This window comes from Phodopus roborovskii, unplaced genomic scaffold, assembly GCF_943737965.1.
Source record: "Phodopus roborovskii unplaced genomic scaffold, PHOROB, whole genome shotgun sequence".
Classification (NCBI taxonomy): Eukaryota; Metazoa; Chordata; class Mammalia; order Rodentia; family Cricetidae; genus Phodopus; species Phodopus roborovskii.
In genome coordinates, this window is record NW_026126511.1 from 43,340,913 (window position 1) to 43,362,637 (window position 21,725).

Here is a 21,725-nt window from a genome sequence, read left to right on the forward strand (position 1 = left end):
TCCCCATTTGTCAGACCAGAGTCAGGGATCTCTCACTAGCTCAGGTCAGCTGATCCTGTGGGTCTCCCCATCATAGTCTTGACTCCTTTGTTCATGTTATTGCTCCTCCTTCACATTGATTGTACTCCAGGAGATTGGCCCATTGGTTGGTTAGCTGTGGATTTCTGCATTGTTTCCATCTGTTTCTAGAAGAGGATTCTAGCTTCTCTGCAGTTGCTGATTGTAGGCCGGGTATCTTTTGCTTTGAGTCTGATATCCAGATATGAGTGAATACATACTATGTTTGTCTTTCTGGATCTGAGTTACCTCATTCAGGATGTTTTTTTCTAGTTCTGTCCATTTGCTTGCAAATTTTAGGATGTCATTGTTTCTTACTGTTGAGTAGTACACCGTTGTGTAAATGTATCATGTTTTCTTTATCCATTCCTCACTTGAGGGACATCTAGGTTGTTTCCAAGATCTGGCTATGACAAATAATGTTGCTATGAACATGGTTGAGCAGATGTCCTTGTGGTGTGAATATGTCTTCTTTGGGTATATGCCCAAAAGGATTTTCACCTTTTGGAGTTGGTAAGCTCAGTGTAGCACATTACAACTCTGTCCCCTCTTCCAGCCCTTCTACAGGTGCTTCACTGAGAGTGAGGAAATGCAAGCACCCCTTAGCCCAGGACGTGGCCAAGTCACCACTTTGTTTTAGATTGGTGTAAAAAAAATACATAAAAGATTAAAACAATATTTAAAGTTCACTAGAGGTACCCACATCCTGTGAGCACATCTCAAAGAAGGGTTTCTCTGTGAGCTGGAGCAACTGTATAGAACTGTAAGACAGTGATGGTCCATGCTCTAAACCACTTAACCATGTTTATTTAGGCCACACACACAGTTTAGTTTGTGGTTTAAAATAAAAATTATGGACAAGTTATAGAGCTGTTCACTGTTTTAGTTGGAGGGCTCTTGGAATTGGAGTTACAGATGCTTGTGAACCTCCATGCTGGAAGTTGAACCTGGTCTACTGTAAGATCACATGTGTCATAACCACTGAGTTATCTTTCTGCCTGGATTGTTTGTTTTGTTTTTGTTTTTTTCAGATATGGTTTCTCTGTGCAACAGCCCTAGCTGTCCTAGACCAGGCTGTCCTCAAACTCACAGATATCCGCCTGCCTCTGCCTCCTGAGATCTGGGATTAGAAGTGTGTGCCACCACTGCCACACTTTTTTTAAACAATGCAAGTGACTTTTCTTTGGGGGACCTCAGTTTTTAAAAACCCAGCAGCTGCATGTGGTGGCGCATACCTTTAATCTCAGGATTCTTGAGGTAGAAATATGCAAATTTCTGTGAGTTCGAGTCCATCCTGGTCTACATAGTAAGTTCCAACCTAGCCAAGGCTACATTGTAGTGCGACTGTGTTTCAAAAAGAGGAAGTAATTGGGGTTGACTGCAGACATGGCTCAGCTGCTGAGAGCACTTGCTCCGGTTCCAGGGCAGCTGGTGCTTCTGGTCTCCTTGGGCACTTGCACTCATGTGTACATGCCCACATGCAGAGATACACACACCACATATGAATAATTAAAACAATAAAAATAAATCCTGAAAAAAAATCAAAGATAGTTGGTTCTCATCGTGATTGCAACTAATCTGGAGTAAAAGCTGTGATCAAAGCCCTATGCTCTTACCTCATTTATTGGAGTCCCCTGTCACTTTCTTACAACCCTGAGTGCACAGATGCCATCCAAAGCTTCTTGCCTCTTCCCAAAGGCATGCTATCTACCAGCAGAACAAGGAGCATTTCCAGGACGAGTGCAGCAAGCTTCTGGTTGGTAGCATTGTCATCACACGCTACAACAACCGCACCTACCGCATTGATGATGTGGACTGGAACAAGACCCCCAAAGACAGCTTTGTGATGTCTGATGGGAAGGAGATCACATTCCTGGAGTACTACAGGTACAAGAGAGAGGCTCTCTTGGGTCTGAGGGCGGGAGTGTGATGTGCTTTCCAAGTTTCTGGGACATCAAGTGCCATTAATAGCAGGGTACCTGACACTGTACAGATCCGTAAAATGGCAGTACACCTGAGACCAAAAGGGTTGTCTGTGGGGTCTGGCATGAATGCGTTGCCCTTACAATTGGTTTTTTTTGGTACTTTAAGCAATAACTACAAAAGTGAATTTTGGGCCATGAATTCTATTTATCTTGCTGTTTTTGTCTGGTGAGAGAAGTGAAAGTCAAGTCTTTAAACAGTAGAGTTTTATTTTACCTTCTGTTGTCTGAACCCTTTAGCCTGATGCATCTTTCACATGCTCCTCTCCTGGGCTTGTAGCTTTTGTTCGTTGTCTGCTAGCAAGGGGCCTGTAGCTTGCATTTTCCATTTACATATACTATGATTAGTGTCTGATGGATTCTCAATGAGGGTGATGTGCAAATTGTAAGCTTCAGTAGCATTGGTAAGAGCTGCAGGAGTGGCTACACTGTTTCTTACTCTGTCCTGCTTTAGCAAAAACTATGGGATCACAGTTAAGGAAGATGACCAGCCGCTGCTCATCCACAGGCCCAGTGAGAGACAGAATAACCATGGCACGGTGAGTGGTTTACACTCCCAGCAATAGTCCTCTGTCCTATTGGCCACTTGTTATGTGCATTCACATGCATGTGCATATGTGTACAGTGTGGTGGGGTACACTAGGCATGGATTTATTTTTCCTCTAGCCAGATTTGCTAGGACATACCAAGAGGAGCTAAATACCTAAATGAACAATTTAGGTTGAAGGCATAAGGAGAATTCCCTATATATAAAGATGAAAACTCTAGCGGCTGTGGAGATAGAGATGATACAGTGGTTAAGAGTAATAATTGCTCTTTGAAAGGGCCAGGGTTCTATTCTGTGACTCCAGTTCCAGGGGATCTGAAACCCTCTTCTACCCTCTGTGGATACCAGGTACATATAATACATGCAAGTAAAACACTTTTTATTTTTGAGACAGGGTTTCTCTGTAGTTTTGGAGCCTGTCCTGGAACTTGCTCTGTAGATGATGCTGGCCCGGAATTCACTGAGATCCACCTGCCTTTCATCCTGAGTGCTGGGATTAAAGACATGTGCCACCAATGCCCAGCTGCATAGCACTTTTACATTAAAAAAAAAGATCAAAACTCTGATATGAGTGTGGTAGCACATGCCTTCAATCCCAGCACTTGGGAGGCAGAGGCAGGCAGATTTCTTGAGTTCAAGGCTAGCCTGGTCTACATAGTAAGTTCCAGGACAGTTAGGTCTCTGTAGTGAGACCCTGCCTCAAAAAAAAAAACAAAAAACAAAACAAAAAAAAAAAACAAAAAACAAAAAAAAAAAACAAAACTTTAGTTTATGGAGAGAGAGATGACTCAGTGATTAAGAACACAATTTGCTCTTCCTGAGGACCCAAGTTCAATTCCCAGCACTCACATCGGGCAGTTTATAACTGCCTGTACCCAAGCTCCAGGGTATCTGAAACCTCTGACCTCTGGACACTTGCATTCATACCCCACCACACACATACTCATAATTAAAATAATAAGAATGAATCTTTAAAAAACCAGAAACAAATATGTAGATTCAAGAGGGAAGATATGACATTTACTTTAACAAAAGGGCCCAGAGAATTGCCTTGACAACATTCTCAGTCTATTTTTTTATTAAAAACATTTAAATTTATTTATTTTATGTGTATGGATGTTTTGCTTGCCTGTTTGTCCCTATACCTGATGCCCTGTGTGCCTGGTACCTACTAAGGTCAGAGAAGGTGTCTGGCTCCTGAAACTGGAGTTTCAGATAGTTGTGAGACATGTGGGTTCTGGGAACCAAACCCCATCCCTCTGTAAAAACAGCAAGTGTTTTTAACTGCTGAGTCATCTCTCCAGCCCCACCTCTTCAATGCTCAGGAGCCACAAAGTGGGAAGCACTGAGCTTGACAGGTCATCTTGCTATTCATTGTCTTGAGGCTCAGAAAAGCCAAACTTTTATTTTTCTCTTTTTGTGACAAGCGCCCCCCCCCCCTTGCTTCTTTAACCTAACACAGCAGCTGTCTGTATTGTGACAGGCAATGTGGAAGTTACAATACATACAGTGTTTCCTATCCACTTGTCCTCTCTCCGGGGTTTCATGGACGTTCTCAGTGGCAGGTTTGTTAGTGCAGACTGGCACCCACCTTAAGTCGGTCCCAGATGCCATCTCTGTCCCCTGTTTTCCTTTGTCTTGTTTAAGCTGCTGAAGGGGGAGATCCTGCTGTTGCCTGAGCTCTCCTTCATGACAGGGATCCCTGAGAAGATGAAGAAGGACTTCAGGGCCATGAAGGTTGGACTTGCGCTGTTTGGGCAGGGGTGCCTGCTCTTTGGGGGAGATGCCAGCTTTCAGTAGCCACCCTTGGGGTAGCCTGAGTTAGAAATAGGTTGGGTTCTGGCTCTAACTCCCTTGGCAAGCCCTTCTGGGCTCCAGTTTCCTTTCTGTAGACTCTCATCCATGTACTTTACCATGGAAAAGGAAGTTTGGAGGTCTTTAGAACTGTGCAGGCAAAAGTAAGAGCTCTGTCCTCACCTCCCGTCAGCAGATGATGGTTAGCTGGTTATGTAACTGTAATGAGACTCCTTGAGAACACCAAGGTACTGTAGTGTTTCTCTGAACCACAGTTTATGTGGAGACATGGAGGAGAAAAGCCAGTGAGTGAGGAGACCCTGGGAGCATCAGCTCAGCTCAAGAGGCTGAGATGGGCCTTGCAGCCATGCCTGGCAGTGTGCAGCCGAACCTTCCCTGCTGCCTTCCACTGAGGCAGTCTGTGCATTAGCTGCCCTCTGCCACCTTGCAGACCCCCAGATTCCCCCGCCAATGTTGTAAGATGTTGAGTAGCATTAGAGATACCCTAAGGAAGTGAAAGGCCCTATGAGAGATTTCTTTCCGTTTACCTTCAGCTCCTACTGTGTAGGTCAAAGCTCCTTCCCAACAACGCCCAATCCCCTAATGAGTTTATGATCTCTGATATCTGCCCTAGAGGAGCCAAACAGCAGCTGTATGGTTCATGGGTCTCAGAAGCACAAAGAACTCTTACATGATTCACATTCCTCATACACACCTGTTAAGTAGCCCTCAAATCACATATACTGTGGCAAGTTTTGAGAGCAGGGGAGGTTTATGGTGGTGCCGACTTCTTGATACAGGAGGACAGTGCAAGCCTGAGTATGTTTGATTGTCCTGTTGTGTTTGGCCCTAGCATAAACATGGACCTCTCTACCCCAGCCCTCCTCTCCACTTCTACCCTAGATTTTAAATAGGTGTAATTCATTCCTGCTCATTAAAAAGATGCCTTGAGAAAGAAATCAGATGTCATGGAGCAGTCAGTAACTTTTAAAAAAAAGTTTTTTTGAGACAGGGTCTCACTATGCAGCCCTGGCTGGCCTCAGATTCCCAGAGACCTGCCTGCCTCTGCTTTCCAGGTGCTGGGATCATGGCCCAGTAAGACAGTCGGGGGGCTTCTGCAAGTTGTTGGTTTTGTTATTAAATTGTCTGTGTATTCCTCAGAAGTATTTATAAAAGTCTTTGACTATATTTGACATTTTCTACTGATTTCACTGAGCATGAGACCATTCACAGAAACATTTCATATCACTGGGTTTCACTTAGCCTCCTGTTAGAGAGAGTAATGCTTGGAACTTGCTGTCTTACTTTTTAATTCTTCCTAGGACTTGACCCAGCAGATTAACCTAAGCCCTAAACAGCACCACAGTGCTTTGGAATGCCTGCTGCAGAGAATTTCACAAAACGATACAGCCAACAATGAGCTGACCCGTTGGGGGCTCAGTCTGCAAAAAGATGTTCACAAGGTAAGCCAAAGGTTTGGGGCTGTCTTGAGGTCATACAGCCTCAGGCTTAGGTGATGGCCCTTCTGGCGTTGACTCTGTGCCCTACTAAGTTGCAGGTTGAAGGCTAGCAAGGCTATAAAAGAGAGAGAAAAGGGGTGGGGCTATAGTAGGTCAAGTATATGTGGAGCTGAGTAGGCCTCAGAGGTGATAGTACCAGTGTTCTCTGATGAGTTTGTAGCTGGCTCCATGTCAGAGGTACTTTACTCTCTGTAGATTGAAGGTCGTCTTCTGCCAATGGAGAGGATCAACTTGAGGAATACTTCATTTGTCACGTCTGAGGACTTGAACTGGGTTAAGGAAGTGACCAGAGATGCTTCCATCCTGACTGTGAGTGATTTCTGAAGTGCTGGAGAATCTGTATTCCCTGAGTGGAAGCAGGTGATTTGGTGCCTTCTTTGAGAGGAAGTACCATCTGAATTCCACTGAGTGAGTCCTGAGCAAGGCCTTCCAACTGAGCAGTGCTGGAGGGCAGTCCTGCCTGAAGACAGGCTGAAGAGAAGGAAGGAGATAGTTACCATGGTGACTTGTCTGCTGTCAGCCCATCACCTGCTCTTCTCTCTTTCTTCTCCCTTACTGTTTTGCCCCTGGGAATCCCCAAGGTTATTTTTATCCATGAAAGACTTCAAATTAAAACAGGGCTCTCCCAAAAGACAGCCATGTGTTCATTATTTGCCTCAAAGTTTAAAATAGTATATAGTTACTTCTGAATGTTTTCCACCAACTTTGTCTTTATGGCCATATATGGAAACTGTCAACTTTTAAAGCTTTTATTGAAATAAGCACAGTTGCTGGGTGGTGGTGGCGCACATTACCCAGCACTTGTCAGGCAGAGGCAGGAGGATCTCTTGAGTTCAAGGCCAACCTGATCTACAGAGTGAGTTCCTGGACATCCAGGGCTGTTACACAAAGAAGCCCTGTCTAGGAAAAAAAAAAACCAAAAAAAAAAGGAAGAAGAAAATAAAAAAAAACACACTTAGAAGTATATAACTTGATTTTTTACAAATTCAGTAGACCTATGTAACTAACACCAAGGACTAAGAAACAGAAATTTATAGGTATACTCAACCCCCTTACCATATTTCCTGGTTATTACCACTCCCATTCCCTGGGAATAGCAACTGTCCTAAATTGGCAAAAGCATATATTCTTTTTGCCTAAAATTATATAATATATATGTATGTATACATATGTAATATGTATATATACATTTACACACACACACACACACATATATATATATATATAAAATCAAAGAGTGAACAGTCTTTTATGTGTGACTTCTTCAACCTTGTGGTGCATAAGTTTCATTCATATTGTTGGGTGTGTAGTAAATCTTCGTTTTTATTGTTGTTATAGTATTCTATTATAAGACTGTCAAAGAGTGTAAGTCTGTGAGAATGATAGGAATTCTGTAAGACAGAGGTACTCAAGCAGAGAAAGTGCAAAGTCATTTATCCTCTATAGTAAAATCTCCATCATGTGCTTGTTCCTAGATTCCCATGCATTTCTGGGCACTTTTTTACCCAAAGAGAGCAATGGACCAGGCCAGAGAATTGGTTAACATGTTGGAGAAGATAGCTGGCCCCATTGGCATGCGCATAAGCCCCCCAGCCTGGGTTGAACTGAAGGATGACCGAATAGAGACCTATATCAGGACTATTCAGTCCCTTCTGGGAGTTGAGGTAATAAAGTAACTTAATTGAGGTAAACTTACAAGATCTCTGAAATTACTTGAATGATTAATCTTAAATTATGTAGATTGTATCAGTCTGTTAGTGATGCCCAGGAGCTTATGTCCTTCTCATTTTCATATGAAACTCTATTCTTCATCTCCTTTGGTTATTTTCATTTCTCATTCTGTCGGCTGTCATGTGCTCCTGTGTGCTGCCTCTCTAGCCATTTCCTTATGAAATTGGCTGAAAGAACAGTGACTTAGTTCATTATCTGTAGAACATGCTGTGCTTGGGAACCAACTACTTGGGCCAAGTGCTGTCTTCTGGATTCAGTTGTGAGTTGTAACAGAATAGTCTGGCCCAGGATGCAAATTTCCCTGGTGATGAACTTGACCTTAGACACATCAACTAATCCAGATAGCTGATCAGAACACTGGATCTGGGCACTCCCATTCAAGGTTCCAGATTTTTCCTTTTTAATCGTTGTAAATGAAAATATTTTGTTTTCAATTTTATGTGTGTTGCTTGCATGCGTGTCTGTCCACAATCTGTGCCTGGCACCTGAGGAGTCCCAGATTCCCTGGAACTAGAGTTACAGACTATTGTGAGCTGCCATGTGGGTGCTGAGACTTGAACCCAGGTCTTCTGTAAGAGCAGCAAGTGCTCTTAACCACTGAGCCATCTCTCCAGCTCTTTGTAAGTAGAGGAGGAAGACAAAGGAGAGGATGAAGGTAGAAGGAAAGTCATTGGCAATAATTATCCCATGAGCCCAGGAGTCTGGTGAGTTTAATTGTTCTAGGAAGATCAGTCCTAGAATTGGAGCTTCTTAGCATTGTGGTATTCTGTTTGACACCCTGCTCTTGGAAGGTCCTCTGTTTTGACATTGGCTAAGAGTCCTGGGAAATAGAGGCTCCTGCCAGGTCTGTTGCTGGTAGTGTCTGTTCTCCCTAGACAGAAAGTGAGGACTAGCTACTGTGGACTTGGCTTTGTCCCTTCTGTACTTGGCTCTGCATACTTCCTTGTAGTGCTACGTGCCTTGCTTCTTCATGTGAAGTCCTGTGGTCTGACACATTGCTTAGTTGGCTGAAGAGCATAGGAAAGTCATTTAGGGAAGTTAGAGGAGTAGTCATAGAACCTTAGCATACTTCCAAGCTTAGCCCTTTTCTACAATCTGAAGCCTCCTAGGAAATAAACATCAGTAGTCATAGCCAGCTGTACATGTTAGTAATGTATTACCTGTCCATGAACAGCAGCTCCAAGCCAATGATAGTTCAGATTAAAAGGATGTTTCTAGTTGGAATGCCCACTATCTGTTTTTCAGTTCCATGTCTAATGTATCTGTGTCCCATGAAAGGTCCCCAGAGTGATCAGAGCCTGACAGTGTGTGTCTCTCCTCTAGGGAAAGATACAAATGGTTGTTTGCATCATCATGGGCACACGTGATGATCTCTATGGAGCCATCAAGAAGCTGTGCTGTGTGCAATCCCCAGTGCCCTCACAGGTGAGTGGAGGTAGAGTTCCAGCTCAGTGCCTCTGACACTCTGGAAGCTGACATAGCCACTAGGGACCAGTATGCTGTGAATTTCTGACTGGAATGAGCCAGCAGCAGCAGGTGACTCTTCTCAGGGCTCTTCCTGCTCCTCACAATCCCTGGGTGCTTCCCTATGACCAAACCTGATGGGTGGGCTTCACTCTGAGAAGGGAAGATATTTTTTCCTAGGTAGTTATAAAAATGACACTCTGAATAAGATGAAAGTTTTTATGTTTTTGAGCGTTCGTGTGTGTTATGAGTATATATGCCTAGTGATCCTAGAATTAGTTATTAACAGATACATACTAATTCAAGTTTTCTAACTATAGTACACTCAGCCCTCAGTATTTCTTGTCTTTTGAGACAAGTCTTGTTTAACCCAGGCTAGCCTCATACTCCCTGTGTACACAAAGATGACTTTGAATTCCTATCCCTTCTCCTTCTACCTCCCTCCCCCCAATACACACAAAGGCTGGAATTACAAGCATGCCAACATCCCTGGCCTATCTGTGGATTCTGCATCAGCTGATTCACCAAACATAGTTTAAAATATTCTGAAAGAAAATTACATCTCTACTGAGCTCATCAGACTCACAAGGGAAACCCTTGTGCTTATTCCTAAACAATACAAGATAACAACTATTTACATAGTGATTCCATTCTGTCCTAAAAGTAATGGCAATCTGGGTGTACATGAGGGTTTGTGGCAGCTATACACAAATACTGCACCATTGCATGGGAGAGAGTTAAGAGTTCTCTCATTTTGGTTTCCTTGTTGGAAGGCACAGAGAAAGGGCATGGAGCCAAGAGATGTTGGTGCTTTAGAACTGTTGATATTTCCTAAGAGATCGATGATGTTCTGATTCTGTCACTATAGGTCATCAATGTCCGAACCATTGGTCAACCCACCAGGCTTCGGAGTGTGGCTCAGAAGATTTTACTTCAGATGAACTGTAAACTGGGTGGTGAGCTTTGGGGAGTAGACATTCCATTGGTGAGTGATGTTGAAATGTGTCTGTTCTGTGCCTGGCTCTTTCCCATCCTCCCCTCTTGTCATCCTTTCTATTCTCAGTGTGGACTCGGGTCCAGCTGGCTGCTACATGTTACTAGACAGGCCGTGAGCTAAGCGTGTACTTTATGTTTTCAAGTGGTGAAAAAGTTAAGGCCAACATTTTCTGATACATGAAGATTATCTTCTTCCAGTTCTCAGTATTTTAAGTACACTTTGACTGGAACACAGAGCATTGGTTGTATCTGTTTACTGCTTTAGTCCTCAAAAGGCAGAATTACAAGGTTCCTAGGGAGACTCAGCTCACAAAGCCTGAAGATTTACTTATTTGTCTTTTCACAGAAAATGCTTGCTGACCTGATCTAGATCTGATTTGGTTTATTGTGTTTAGAAAGCCAAGTTGATTGCAGTCTTTGTTTCTTTTATAGAACTCATTTTCATATGTAAATCATAAGGAATATTGCTTTGAAGTTGAGATAATACAGATAGAGTAATGGATTGCTTGGGTTTGAACTTTTGCTTTTGTGTTTTTGTTTTTCAACTCAGAAACAGTTAATGGTGATTGGAATGGATGTATACCATGACCCCAGCAGAGGCATGCGCTCTGTGGTTGGCTTCGTTGCCAGCATAAATCTGTAAGCAATAATAATAATAGCTATATTACTGTTGGCTACCTCATTTTGATGCCTGACCTTATTATAAATCTATTAGATGATTTTTGGGCATTCTGTACCATAGTAGAATAAGCACTAGGTTCCCTCCTCAGTCATTAATAGCTATATTTGCAATGTGAAATACCACACTCATCAGACACAGATCTGTTCCCTGTATTCTGTAGCCCTTGCAAGGACAGAGGCTGCCAGCATCTTGTATTACTAGTCATTTTAGAAGTGGAATTGTCATTGAGGAAAGTGGAGGGGGGCATTGGGGTGTGGCACATGTTTGGAGGTCAGAGGCCACCTGTGTGGTGGGGTCAGTTGTCCCTCCACATGGCTATGGGCATTGAACTCAGGTTGTTAGGCTTATACTAACTCCACAAATGCATTTGGCTGGTAGATATGTGTTGAGAGGATTCAAAAGGAACGTTGTATGTGGACAGCAGATCACAGGGATTGGCTGCTCACTGTTCTCTCTGTCTCTCCTTTCTCCCCCTGCCCCCGCCTAGCACACTTACCAAATGGTATTCGAGGGTAGTGTTCCAGATGCCACATCAGGAAATTGTGGACAGCCTGAAGCTCTGCTTGGTGGGCTCCTTGAAAAAGTATTATGAGGTGAGGAGACCAGATACCCTAAAATTTCTACATTTTAGGGCTACATATATAAATTTTGAGCAGAAATCTGGCATGGTGGGAGGAAATCAAAGGTGAATCTCTGAAAGAGCTGTAGCCCAGTAGCAAGCTCAGTGTCCCGTTCCAGGCGTCTGCTTCTGTAGAGCTGACACTGTACTTTGGTGACACTGCACCTCAGTGTGGTAAGTTAAAGTCTGCCTGGGTGGCCATCGTGCCTGCAGACATGATTCCCATGCCTTTGCTGGCTGAACTGGAGGTAAACTTCAGCATTTAAAACTCATTAATTTACTCAACTCTTTATGACTACCATTACCTGCTGACTGTTCATTTTGGTTTAGGACAAAAGCTTCCCTGTAAATCAAGTCTCATAATCTCAAAGAATGTTACCCATAGACAATTGCTGTCATTAAGCTGATATGAGGGCTAAAAGAGTGAGCAGGCAAGGTTCTGCATTTTGTGCTGGCAAGGACATCAAAGGAGGCAGTGGGGCCAGTGGGGCTTTGCACAGTGTAGACCACAGGAAACTTTCGATTCTATGTGTCTGAAGTCATTCTTCAAAACCCCACCTTGTTTCTTTATGGAATTATGGTTCTTGCAGTGTCCTGCATGTGTTAGACAATATGGATTTCTGTGTCTAAGAAGATCCAAATGATGTGGTAATTTGTCACCAAGGTCTGTTACTTCTTTTCTTCCTAGTGTTTCCTTGCAAGCTGTCTGTCTTCTGGGCCTGACTCAAATATAACTTCTGTAACACTTGCCAGTTTTCTCCTTGCTGTTCCCTCCCTTAGCTGAAATAACTGGTTTGTGTTCTTCTCCCAGTTTTTCATTATGTTCCATTTACTGGTCATCTCATCTTGCTAAATTGAGTTGGTTATTTCTGGCATTACCCATCCTTGCACAAGCTCAGTTAATGCTTTACTTTTTAGCTATATCCCCAGACCTCTCACTGGAGTTTTTGTTTTTGTTGTGTTTGTTTGCTTTCTGCAATTTGAGGCAAGGTTGGAGCTCCATATGTAGACCAGGATGGCCTTGAACTCATAGAGACCCACCTGCCTCTGCCATATACGTGCCTCCACATTCGGCTTGGGAGTGGCTGTTTTCTATTCATTCCTTTGATGATTTATTCTTATTTATTTATGCTTATCTTTTCTGGTTTTCTAGATGGAAGTCTCCTAATTTTTATGTGTGTCTGTCCTATTTTATACTGTTTTCCAGCAATGTTAATTTCAGACATGTCATTGTTGATATAAGAATCTAGGACTGAACAATGGAGTTTACCAAGGATTACCTCAATTCAGAAGGCCCACCAGTTGGAAGTTTGGGTGGCTCCCCAAGTCTCATTCACTGAAGAGACACAGAACCCACTAAACCCTGTCATATCATTTTGGGGTTTGTTTTAGGAAAAGGATAGAGAAGGAGTGTACTGTCTAAGTCAGGAAGCCCTATACAGGCAACGTCAGTAATCAGAACACTTAGTTTCCTGGCACCAAGATATGATAAGGCATGTGGAGAACTGCCAAACAGGACCCGAGCCTTGTACCCAGAAGCTCACAGGAATGCCTACATGGGTGTGGTGGGCTGATTAATTTCCCTTTTGATTGATTGTGCTCTATAATGTTTGTCGTCTGACTTGTATGCAGCCTGTAGTGCCTCTATTCAGATAGCTTAATAGCTAATGAATGGGCAGAGCTGCTACAAGGCTCACACTAACTTTGAGTTAACTGTGTGGCCTAGGCTGTACTCTCTGTGATTGTCCTGTTTTAGCTGCCTGAGTCCTGGGATTACAAGTGTGTACCACAAAATGCAACTTTTCCCTATCCCATGGTGATGGCAGATTGTCAGTCACCATAGGGTCAAAGCTGCAGATGGGCAAGGGAAAGTACTAGAGTAAGTTAATCATAGTCCCTTAGAATAAATTGTAAGTCACATTTGAATTATCTTAATTCCTCACATTTTCCCTACTGATCCAAGATAGTGATGTTCTCCAATTTGTTAGTGCCTATACCCAGGTACCCAGTGAAAACCTCCAGATCTTTAAAGGGAAGTCACTCCAGAGCCCACATTGTCTGTTTATTGTGAACATTGTGTTTGGCTTTTGGTTTTGAAAAAGGAACATACTTATGCCCATTTTCCTTATTTGTTGTTTGTTTGAGCTGAGGTCTTATATTGTAGCTCAGGCTACCCTGGAAATCAAAATTAATCTGGGCTAGTATTCTAGATGTGAGTCATTATATCCAGTCAGATTCATTTTAATTAAAGAGCTAATGAAGGAAGAAAAATAGGGAAGTGAAGATGAAAACAAAGAAATACAGAGAAATGACGGTTGCTGTTGGATGCCTTTCCTCTAAGGACATGCAGCTAAGAGGTTAGAAAGTTACTCAGCATTAGAAAAAGTCTCCAAAGGCCAGCCAAGGCCCCCAACATGGAACCCTAAATATTACCAAGCCTAAAGCAAAAAAAAAAAAAAAAAAAAAAAAAAAGGGGGGGGGGCTAAAATGAACTGTTACTCCTTGTGTCCCCATGTGTGGATGTGGTGGGCTGTGACTGCTGCCTTAGCAAGGGATACCAAGGTCCTTGGCAGGAAGTGACGTCATCCCAGAGAGCAGCCAACAAGTACATGGGGTGTGAGGAGAGAAAACAAGAAGAAACTGGTTAACTCACAGAAGATTCTCTTAACTGGTCAGATACCCCGCATATGGTGACACATTTCTGTTACCCCACCTTCTCCAGAAGCTGGGGCTGGAGGAGGATTACTGCTTGTGAGGCCTCATCTCAATAAACAGATGAGAGCCAGCACATGGCTGAGTAGTTAAAGGTGCTTGTCCACAAGCCTGACCATCTGAGTTTGATCTGGAACTACATGGTAGAAGAGAACCTACTCCTACAGCTACACACACACACACACACACACACACACACACACACACACACACACTCACACACACACACTCACACACTCACTATAACATGCTTCTGCCCCCAATAAATCAATGTTAAAAAAGAATAAAATGAATGAATAAATAAAAACAACTTAGTATCTTAAAAGAGATTTTTAAAAAGTACTAAACATTTGGATAGGGAACTGAAGACTATGAAATCTACAATTTCTACAATACCTGAGGTTGGCCACCCCGTAGGTAGGTGTGTCAATGTCTTAAGGAAGCATTAAGAAAGTCCTGTGGGTGGAGAGCTTGAAGAATGACATGTATTCCTAGTTCCTGAGAAGTTTGAGGTGAAGGTGGCAGGGGGGTTGATTTCTTTTGGTATCATCCTTTGTCCTGTAAACAGATTTTCACACATTCTTACCTCTGTGTTTGTGTCATTATCTAAAAGCCAGTCACATTCTGACACCCAGTAGGGAGGGTGTCAGTTTAGGGGTAGACAGGGATGTTGCCATTCAAAACAGTGGGTAACCGTGGTTTAAATACAGCCGAAGAAAGGCCAGAAGGAAGTAATCAAACTAAGAGCTAAAAAACAGGGAACCAGCACACATATATTTCTATGTGTACTTTGTTGTTTTTGTTTTCAACAGGGTTTCTCTATGTAGTTGTGACTGTCCTGGAACTCACTCTGTACCAGGATGATCTGCCTGCCTCTGCCTCCCCAGTGCTAGGATTAAAGGTGTGTACCACCATCACCTGGCTTTTATTTTAATTCCATACTGCCATCCCTTGTGTATTTTAAAATATTAAAATGCCGTGTTCTAAAATACACAAGGCAGCAAACAAACAAGGCAGCAATCTCTGAAAAGACAGCAGAGAAGAATGTTCTGTGCCAGAGAGGATGTCAGAGCATTGGTTCAGAAAGTCTAACAAGCAGGCAGTTACAGTGGTGCCCATGTAATTTCAGCACTTGGGACAGATGCAGAGTGAGCCTGAGTTCAAGGCCAGCCTGTACTGCCTAGTGACACCTGGTGTCTGTCCGTCTGTCTGTCTTCGCACACACATAGTCCAGCAGATCCCAGAAGATAAAAAGCATGTGCATGCGTGTGTGTGCGGGTGTGCATGTGCATGAGTGCACGAGCGTGTATGTGAGTATGTATATATGTGCAAAGATATAGTTAGGCACGTTATAAAAACTTGTTGGGAGCAGGCATAAAAATACACATAGATTGGGAGAGCAAAGAAGAGGTTATATCCTTAATGGATTAATAGGTAACTTGTGGTGGTGCACACCTTTAATCCCAGCACTTAGGAGGCAGAGGTAGTTGACCTCTGTGAGTTTGAAGCCAGCCTGGTCTACAGAGTGAGTTTTAGGACAGCCAGGGATACACAGAGAAACCCTGTCTTGAAAAACACATACACACAAAAAAATGTTTAAAGGAATAAGCAACAGTAAAAGCAATAGATATGAGGATAATGTAAGTGAATACATAACATCTAAAAATCATACAATGTCACATTACGTGTATGTGTGGTGAGTCTACTCTGGAATTACAGCAGCAGCATGTCAGCTCATTAGGAAGAAGTAAACAATGGTCCAGTGTTAAGTCTTTAAATTATGAGGAAAAAATACAAGATATCTTTGTGTTACATTTTATTATGATAAAGATGTATGTTGATCTAGACATGCCCATAAGCCCAGCACTGGAAATGTTGAACCAGGAAGATCTTGAGTTTGAAGCCAGCCTAGGCTACATAGTAAGACCCTGCCTCGGAATAAACAAGGACTGGAGACATAGCTCTGTCAGGAAAGTGAGGTAGGACTGGGTTAGTGTGGGTCCTGACCCAGTGGCTGCTATGCTGTGGCTGTGGGTGTGGGGTATGGGAATAGGGTCTTTGTGGCTAGGGTTGATCTCAAATTCCCCATACCTCAGGCTGGCCTTGAATTGTTATCCTCCTGTCTCATCCAAAAGCACCGATACACTCGAGCACATCCAGCTATGCCTGCTATTTTAGGAGGGGAAATTGGACATAGGCAGAGAGAATACCATGTGAAAGTGCAGACAGGTGAGCCCCACCCCACACTCCCCCAGGAAACAGTGCTGAAGGCAGACGCACAGTTCCAGGGTTGTAACTGCAGCCATGGAAGCAGGCAATCTTCTCTAGGGCCTTCAGAGGAAGCATGGCTCAACTGACACTTCAGAAAACTTTTTAAAAGGGGGTCTGGGCTAGGCCTGGTGGCATACACTTTTAATTCTAGCCCTTAGGAGGCAGAGGCAGACAGATATCTAGAGTTAGAGGTCAGACAGTCTACAGAGTGAGATCTAGGACAGCCAGGGCCACTCCGAGAAACTCTGTCTTAAAACAACAATGGATTTCAACTATTCCCAGCTGGCCTCAAACTCACGGTGTAGCCACTGATGCTATTGAGTTTCTGATTGTACCTCCCAAGTACAGGGATTCTTGGAGTGACCCACTACACATACTTTATGCAGTGCTAGCCATATGTGGGGTTTGTGTGTGCTAGGTCAGCACTCTGCCCCCACTGAACTACATCCTTAGCCCACTATTTACAACTTGATTTCATCTTACAATTTTCAGAAACATAAGATAACAAATGTTTGCTGTTTGGAGCCACCCTGTTTGTGGTTCTTGGTAATAACAGTCATGAGGAAACTACTGCTTTATTCTTCATCTTTGAGGGGAAGCAGCTATTTTACGTTTCTCATGAGTATGATGCCTCTAGATGTAGAGGTTTTTCCATGAAGGTCCTGGGTAACATAGATTGAAGTCCCCTTCTGAATAGCCTTACATAGCTTTAGTAAACCCACCTGGTCGCTATACAACAGACTCACTGCAAACAAAGATAGCTTCCTGTCCTTTCAGTTTCTGTTTATTTTAGCTTCATACTAGAAGTCCCAATTAGTGCAATAAGGAAAGGAAGCTGAAGTTTATTTCTCCTAAATGTTTTCATTTTAGTCTTGAATGGCAATGATGTGTGTGGTTTTGATTGAAGTTCAGTTCTATAAGAAAAGGAAACTGTTAGGGATGGAGAGATCTCTCCATGGTTAAGCATACTTCTTGTTCTTGCAAAGGACCCAGGTTCAGTTCCCAGTATCCACCTGGTGATTTACAGCCATCCCTCTCCAGTTCTGGGGGTCTGTCATCCTCCTCTGAACTTTGAGGGTACCAGGTAGCACACACGTGGTAAACATACATACATGCAGGCAAAACATCTATACATATAAATCTTAAAAAATGTTTAGAAAGATAGGAAACTGTTTGGATATGGTCTGAGTGCTTCCACAGCTTTATGTATTAAAATTTGATTGCCACTGTGAGCTCCTGGCAGGCTGGCATTTTAATCTGACTGTGGTGTTTAAAGGTATGGCCTCTACTCCCAGAACTTGGGAGTCAGAAGCAGGCAGATCTCTATGAGTTCAAGGCTGACTTGGCCTATATAGCACATTCCAGGCCGGCCAGAGCAACATAGTGAGAACCTGTCTCAAAAAAATGGTAAGATTCACATATGGAAAGCTATGAAACTTAGGAAGAAATAAAAAGAATTCTTTCTTCATTGATAGACTTTATGTCATCAAGGTATCAGTTCTTCGCAGCTATAATGGCAGGGTCAGTGGAACCTCAGCGGTTCTTTTGTGGGCATCAACAAAGGGCTTCTGAGATCTATATGGAGAGTGAAAACACACAGGCTAGCCATCATGATACCTGAGGGTGGTCTGAGGACTGATGCCACAGAACTTAACCATAAAACTGTGGTAATTAGGACTATGTGATTCTCATGGGAATATAAGCAGAGAGCTAAGGGAAAAGAACAGCCCAGAAATATACCAGATGAGTGTAGTTCCTTTGCTAAAGGAATGGAGGCAAGTCAGTAGGAAACTGCTGCTAGAACAGTTGACTTTAAACATGCAAAAAAGTAGTAATAAATCTTTGCACACCCTTTACTTCACAAAAGTTAGCTCACAGTGCCTCACACACCTATGCCTAAAGTAAAATACCCAGGGGCTAATGAAATGGCTCGGGAGTTAAAAGTCCACACTGCTGTTGCTGAGAAACCAAGTTCCCAAGCTTGGTTCTCAGCATCTTGATCAGGTGGCTCACAATCACCTGTAACTCCAGTTCTAGGGGAGCTGAATTATTTGGCCTCTATAGGCACCTAAAATAATGTGTGCATATACAGACACATGGACATATACATATAATGGACAAAATGATTCTGTTTAAAGATGCAAAATACAGCCAGCTGCTTTTCATTTTATCCAATCACCAGTGGCTCATAGTTGTAATACCAGCACTCAGGATGCTGACACAGTGCTTCTACAGTTTGAGGCTTGTCTCAGCTGCATAGAGAAACTCTGCCTCAAAAATAAATAAATACATACCGGCAAAATGGCCTGGTGTGGTGGCTCATGCCTGCGATCTGTAATTCAGCACTTGGGAGGCAGAGGCAAGAGGGCTGTGTCATGTGTTGGATCCATCTCTCCGGGAGTGGAGGAAGTGGTACACAGCAGTTGGGCATGGTGGCACACACTGGAATCCTAGTACATGGGGCTAAGGTCAAAGGATTTTACCTTGGCTTTGAAACCAGCCTTGGATATATAATAAATATTAGGCCAACCCAGGCTTGGCTACATACATAGAAAAGCCCTGTCTCACTGCACTCTTTCCTCTAAAGTAGATAGAAGACCAGAACTGACATGAAAGCATTTCACCAGATGTCAAGTAAGCATGTGGAAGAATGGTCAACCATGCCCTTATCCTGCTACATAGCTGTGACCTGCTACATAGCTGTGGCACAAGATACTGGGGACACCAGATGCCATCACACAGTTAAACATAATCTTGTCCCAGAATTCAGGAATCCTGCTCTTCTATATTTTCCCAAACAAGTTAAAAACATAGGCACCCACAATAAACTACCAGGATGCTTACTTGTGTACATCAAGACCTGGAAACAGCCAGTGTGCTCTTCGGTGGGCAAATATTGACATGACCATCACACCCAGACAAGAAGAGTTTACTCAGTGCTAAAAAGAAATAATCCTCAGCACTCAAGGAGGTTGAGGCAGGAGGATTACTGAGAGTTCCAGGTCTGTGTGAATTCAAAGCCATGCTGGACAGGCTAGTGAGGTTGTGTCTCGGTAAGTAAAAAGAAGTAGAACACTTGCCTAGCACATAGTCCTGGGTCCAGTCCCTACTAGTGAAGAAGGAAAGAGGAAGGAAAGGAAGTGTATTAAGTTAAAACGACTGTAAGCTAGGATCCAGCACTTGAGAGTAGGAAATAGGAAGATCAGAAGTTGAAAGCCATGCTCAGCTACATACAGAATTTGACCCTGTCACAAAAGCAAAACTACTATATTAGCATAAATGGCATTTAAAATGAAAGGTAGCTACTAAAGTTTGAGTGAGACCAATGCTGTTTTATTTACATGCTTGCAAGTGGCTATCCGACTTAAGAGTTGGAAAGATACTACAGTCTACTGCAATACCACACATCATTTACTCTGCAAAATGCTACTGTAATTTATGTCAAAATTTCTCATGAAAATATGTCAGGATGTGCTGGGGACAAAGCTTGGTGACAGAGTGCTTGCCTGGTTTGATCTCCAACAGGAGAGAAGTTTCCCACAGAACCCATCCTGAGTGTTCCTTGTCATCCAGTTCATTGCACTGATGTCCAGCTGCCTGGACTACACATGCTCTTCTGGCTACTCCAGCCTCACAAGGCTGAGTACCAGCAATACTTGTGTGGGAAATAACTTTTGTGTGTGAAAATCAGAACAGTTTTGACACCTGACTTGATCTGCTACTGACTTCAGCTTTAACAGCTCTGGCCTGGGCTCTGACCACTGCAAAGTGAAATTGCTGCAGAGGTATCTCAGCCTATAGCTGGCATAACCTAGGAGTTTGACCAGTTTTGGTTGTTTTACTTTTATTTTGTCTTGTGTAGAGCGTCACTATGTTTATGTAGGTCTCACTATGTTGTGTAGTCTATCTTTGAGCCTTTTCTCATAACTCTTGCCTTAGCCTCCCAACTATTGGGATTAAAGTGGCATGCTGCCATGTCTGGCTCCTGGGTGTTTTTGATGGACATCTGATCCTAGAAAGCAAAACAGGGAGTTTCTGTGGCCTGTGAGTCAATGTTGTCTCTACATTTCAATGCCAGCTTCCCTTTTCTCACATAGTTGGGAGGAGGTTGGGGTTCAGTGTTACCTTGAGCAAATAAATGATTGCTGCCCAAGGGGGATCTACCTGACTCCTGTCTGTCTTCTTGTGCCTACCTTTGCCAGTGCTGCTGGAGATGGAACCCAAGGCATTTTAGGTGTGCACCACCGTTCCCAGAAACTCTTCTGTTCCTGTAATGGTTTACTTTTTTATTATTTTTGAGATAGGTTCTCAAGTAGCACAGACTGACCACCAAACTCACTATGTAGCTGGGACTGACGTTGAAATTTTGATTCTTCTACCTCCCATTTTCTAAATTCTAGGACTACAGGCATGTACCATCACACCTGGTTTTTATCTGGTGCTAGAGGTGGGTCAAACAGAGGACTTCATTCATGCTAGATAAGCCTTAACAGCTGAACTTCTGCCAGTATTGTTTTTCCTTACCCCTTTATGATGGTGTTTACAGTGTGCTGGGATATTTGCTTTGTGTTAGACTCCCAGATCTCATTTGAATTCCATGAGGATTTGGATATTATCAAAATAATTTTGTAGAGCCAAGAGAGTTGGGAGTAGAGACAGGAGGACGAAGAGTTGTAGGTACACAGTGAGTTGGAGGTCAGCCTGCACTAGATAAGACCTTGTCTCCAAGTGGACAAACAAAAGGAGTTTTGCCATTTTCTAAGACAGTGCCATAGCTGACACATTTGTTCTGTGACTGCATGGAGCCTCATGTAAAATAGCATTCAGCTCAGCAACTGTGCTGCCCACTGACTGAACCCTTCCCACTCTGCCCAGGGCCAGAAGCATGGGCCTGTACTGGCCAGTTAGTGTGCAATGTATCTAGAGCACTGACAGGCTGTACAGCATACATTTAGCAGTTATCTCTTAGGTTTGTGATTGGCCTTACATAGTGTCTCTTGCCTCAACTGTCGTTTTATACCTTATGAAGTAAGGACAGACTAGAAATTCTAGCATTGTTGACTAAGTAAAAGTCCATAGCTAGAAGCTGGCCTTTCAGTTGTGCTGGAAGCTGACATAGTCTGGTGCCAAACACTCACAGGTTAGTACAGGCTAAAACACCAGGGAGTGGCAGAAAATACTTCAGTGAATTTGATACCCACTTTTTTCACTCCACTAACTTCATTGTGCCTTTTCTCTGTGATTCCAAGTATTTTCTTGACCTAACTTGATCTGAACTTTGGCAACAAAAGTTAGTAAGTTTGAAACAGGGTCTCTTAGGCTATGTAATCCAGGCTGGTCTTAAAATTAC

The 21,725-nt window shown here is 43.1% G+C and overlaps 2 protein-coding genes across 2 annotated transcripts in view; one reads left to right on the forward strand and one right to left on the reverse strand.

The window, feature by feature from the left end:
• Reep4 (receptor accessory protein 4) overlaps positions 1–21,725 on the reverse strand; it is an 816,909-nt gene that overhangs the window by 136,652 nt on the left and 658,532 nt on the right. The window lies entirely within an intron of this gene.
• Positions 1–21,725, forward strand: part of Piwil2 (piwi like RNA-mediated gene silencing 2) — a 42,239-nt gene that overhangs the window by 15,850 nt on the left and 4,664 nt on the right. The window contains exons 10-19 of the mRNA XM_051195447.1: positions 1,756–1,944; positions 2,494–2,578; positions 4,234–4,323; positions 5,703–5,843; positions 6,096–6,209; positions 7,376–7,564; positions 8,955–9,056; positions 9,964–10,080; positions 10,642–10,730; positions 11,261–11,366. Of these exons, the coding sequence (XP_051051404.1) occupies positions 1,756–1,944; positions 2,494–2,578; positions 4,234–4,323; positions 5,703–5,843; positions 6,096–6,209; positions 7,376–7,564; positions 8,955–9,056; positions 9,964–10,080; positions 10,642–10,730; positions 11,261–11,366 (1,222 nt within the window). The remainder of the gene's footprint in view (positions 1–1,755; positions 1,945–2,493; positions 2,579–4,233; positions 4,324–5,702; positions 5,844–6,095; positions 6,210–7,375; positions 7,565–8,954; positions 9,057–9,963; positions 10,081–10,641; positions 10,731–11,260; positions 11,367–21,725) is intronic.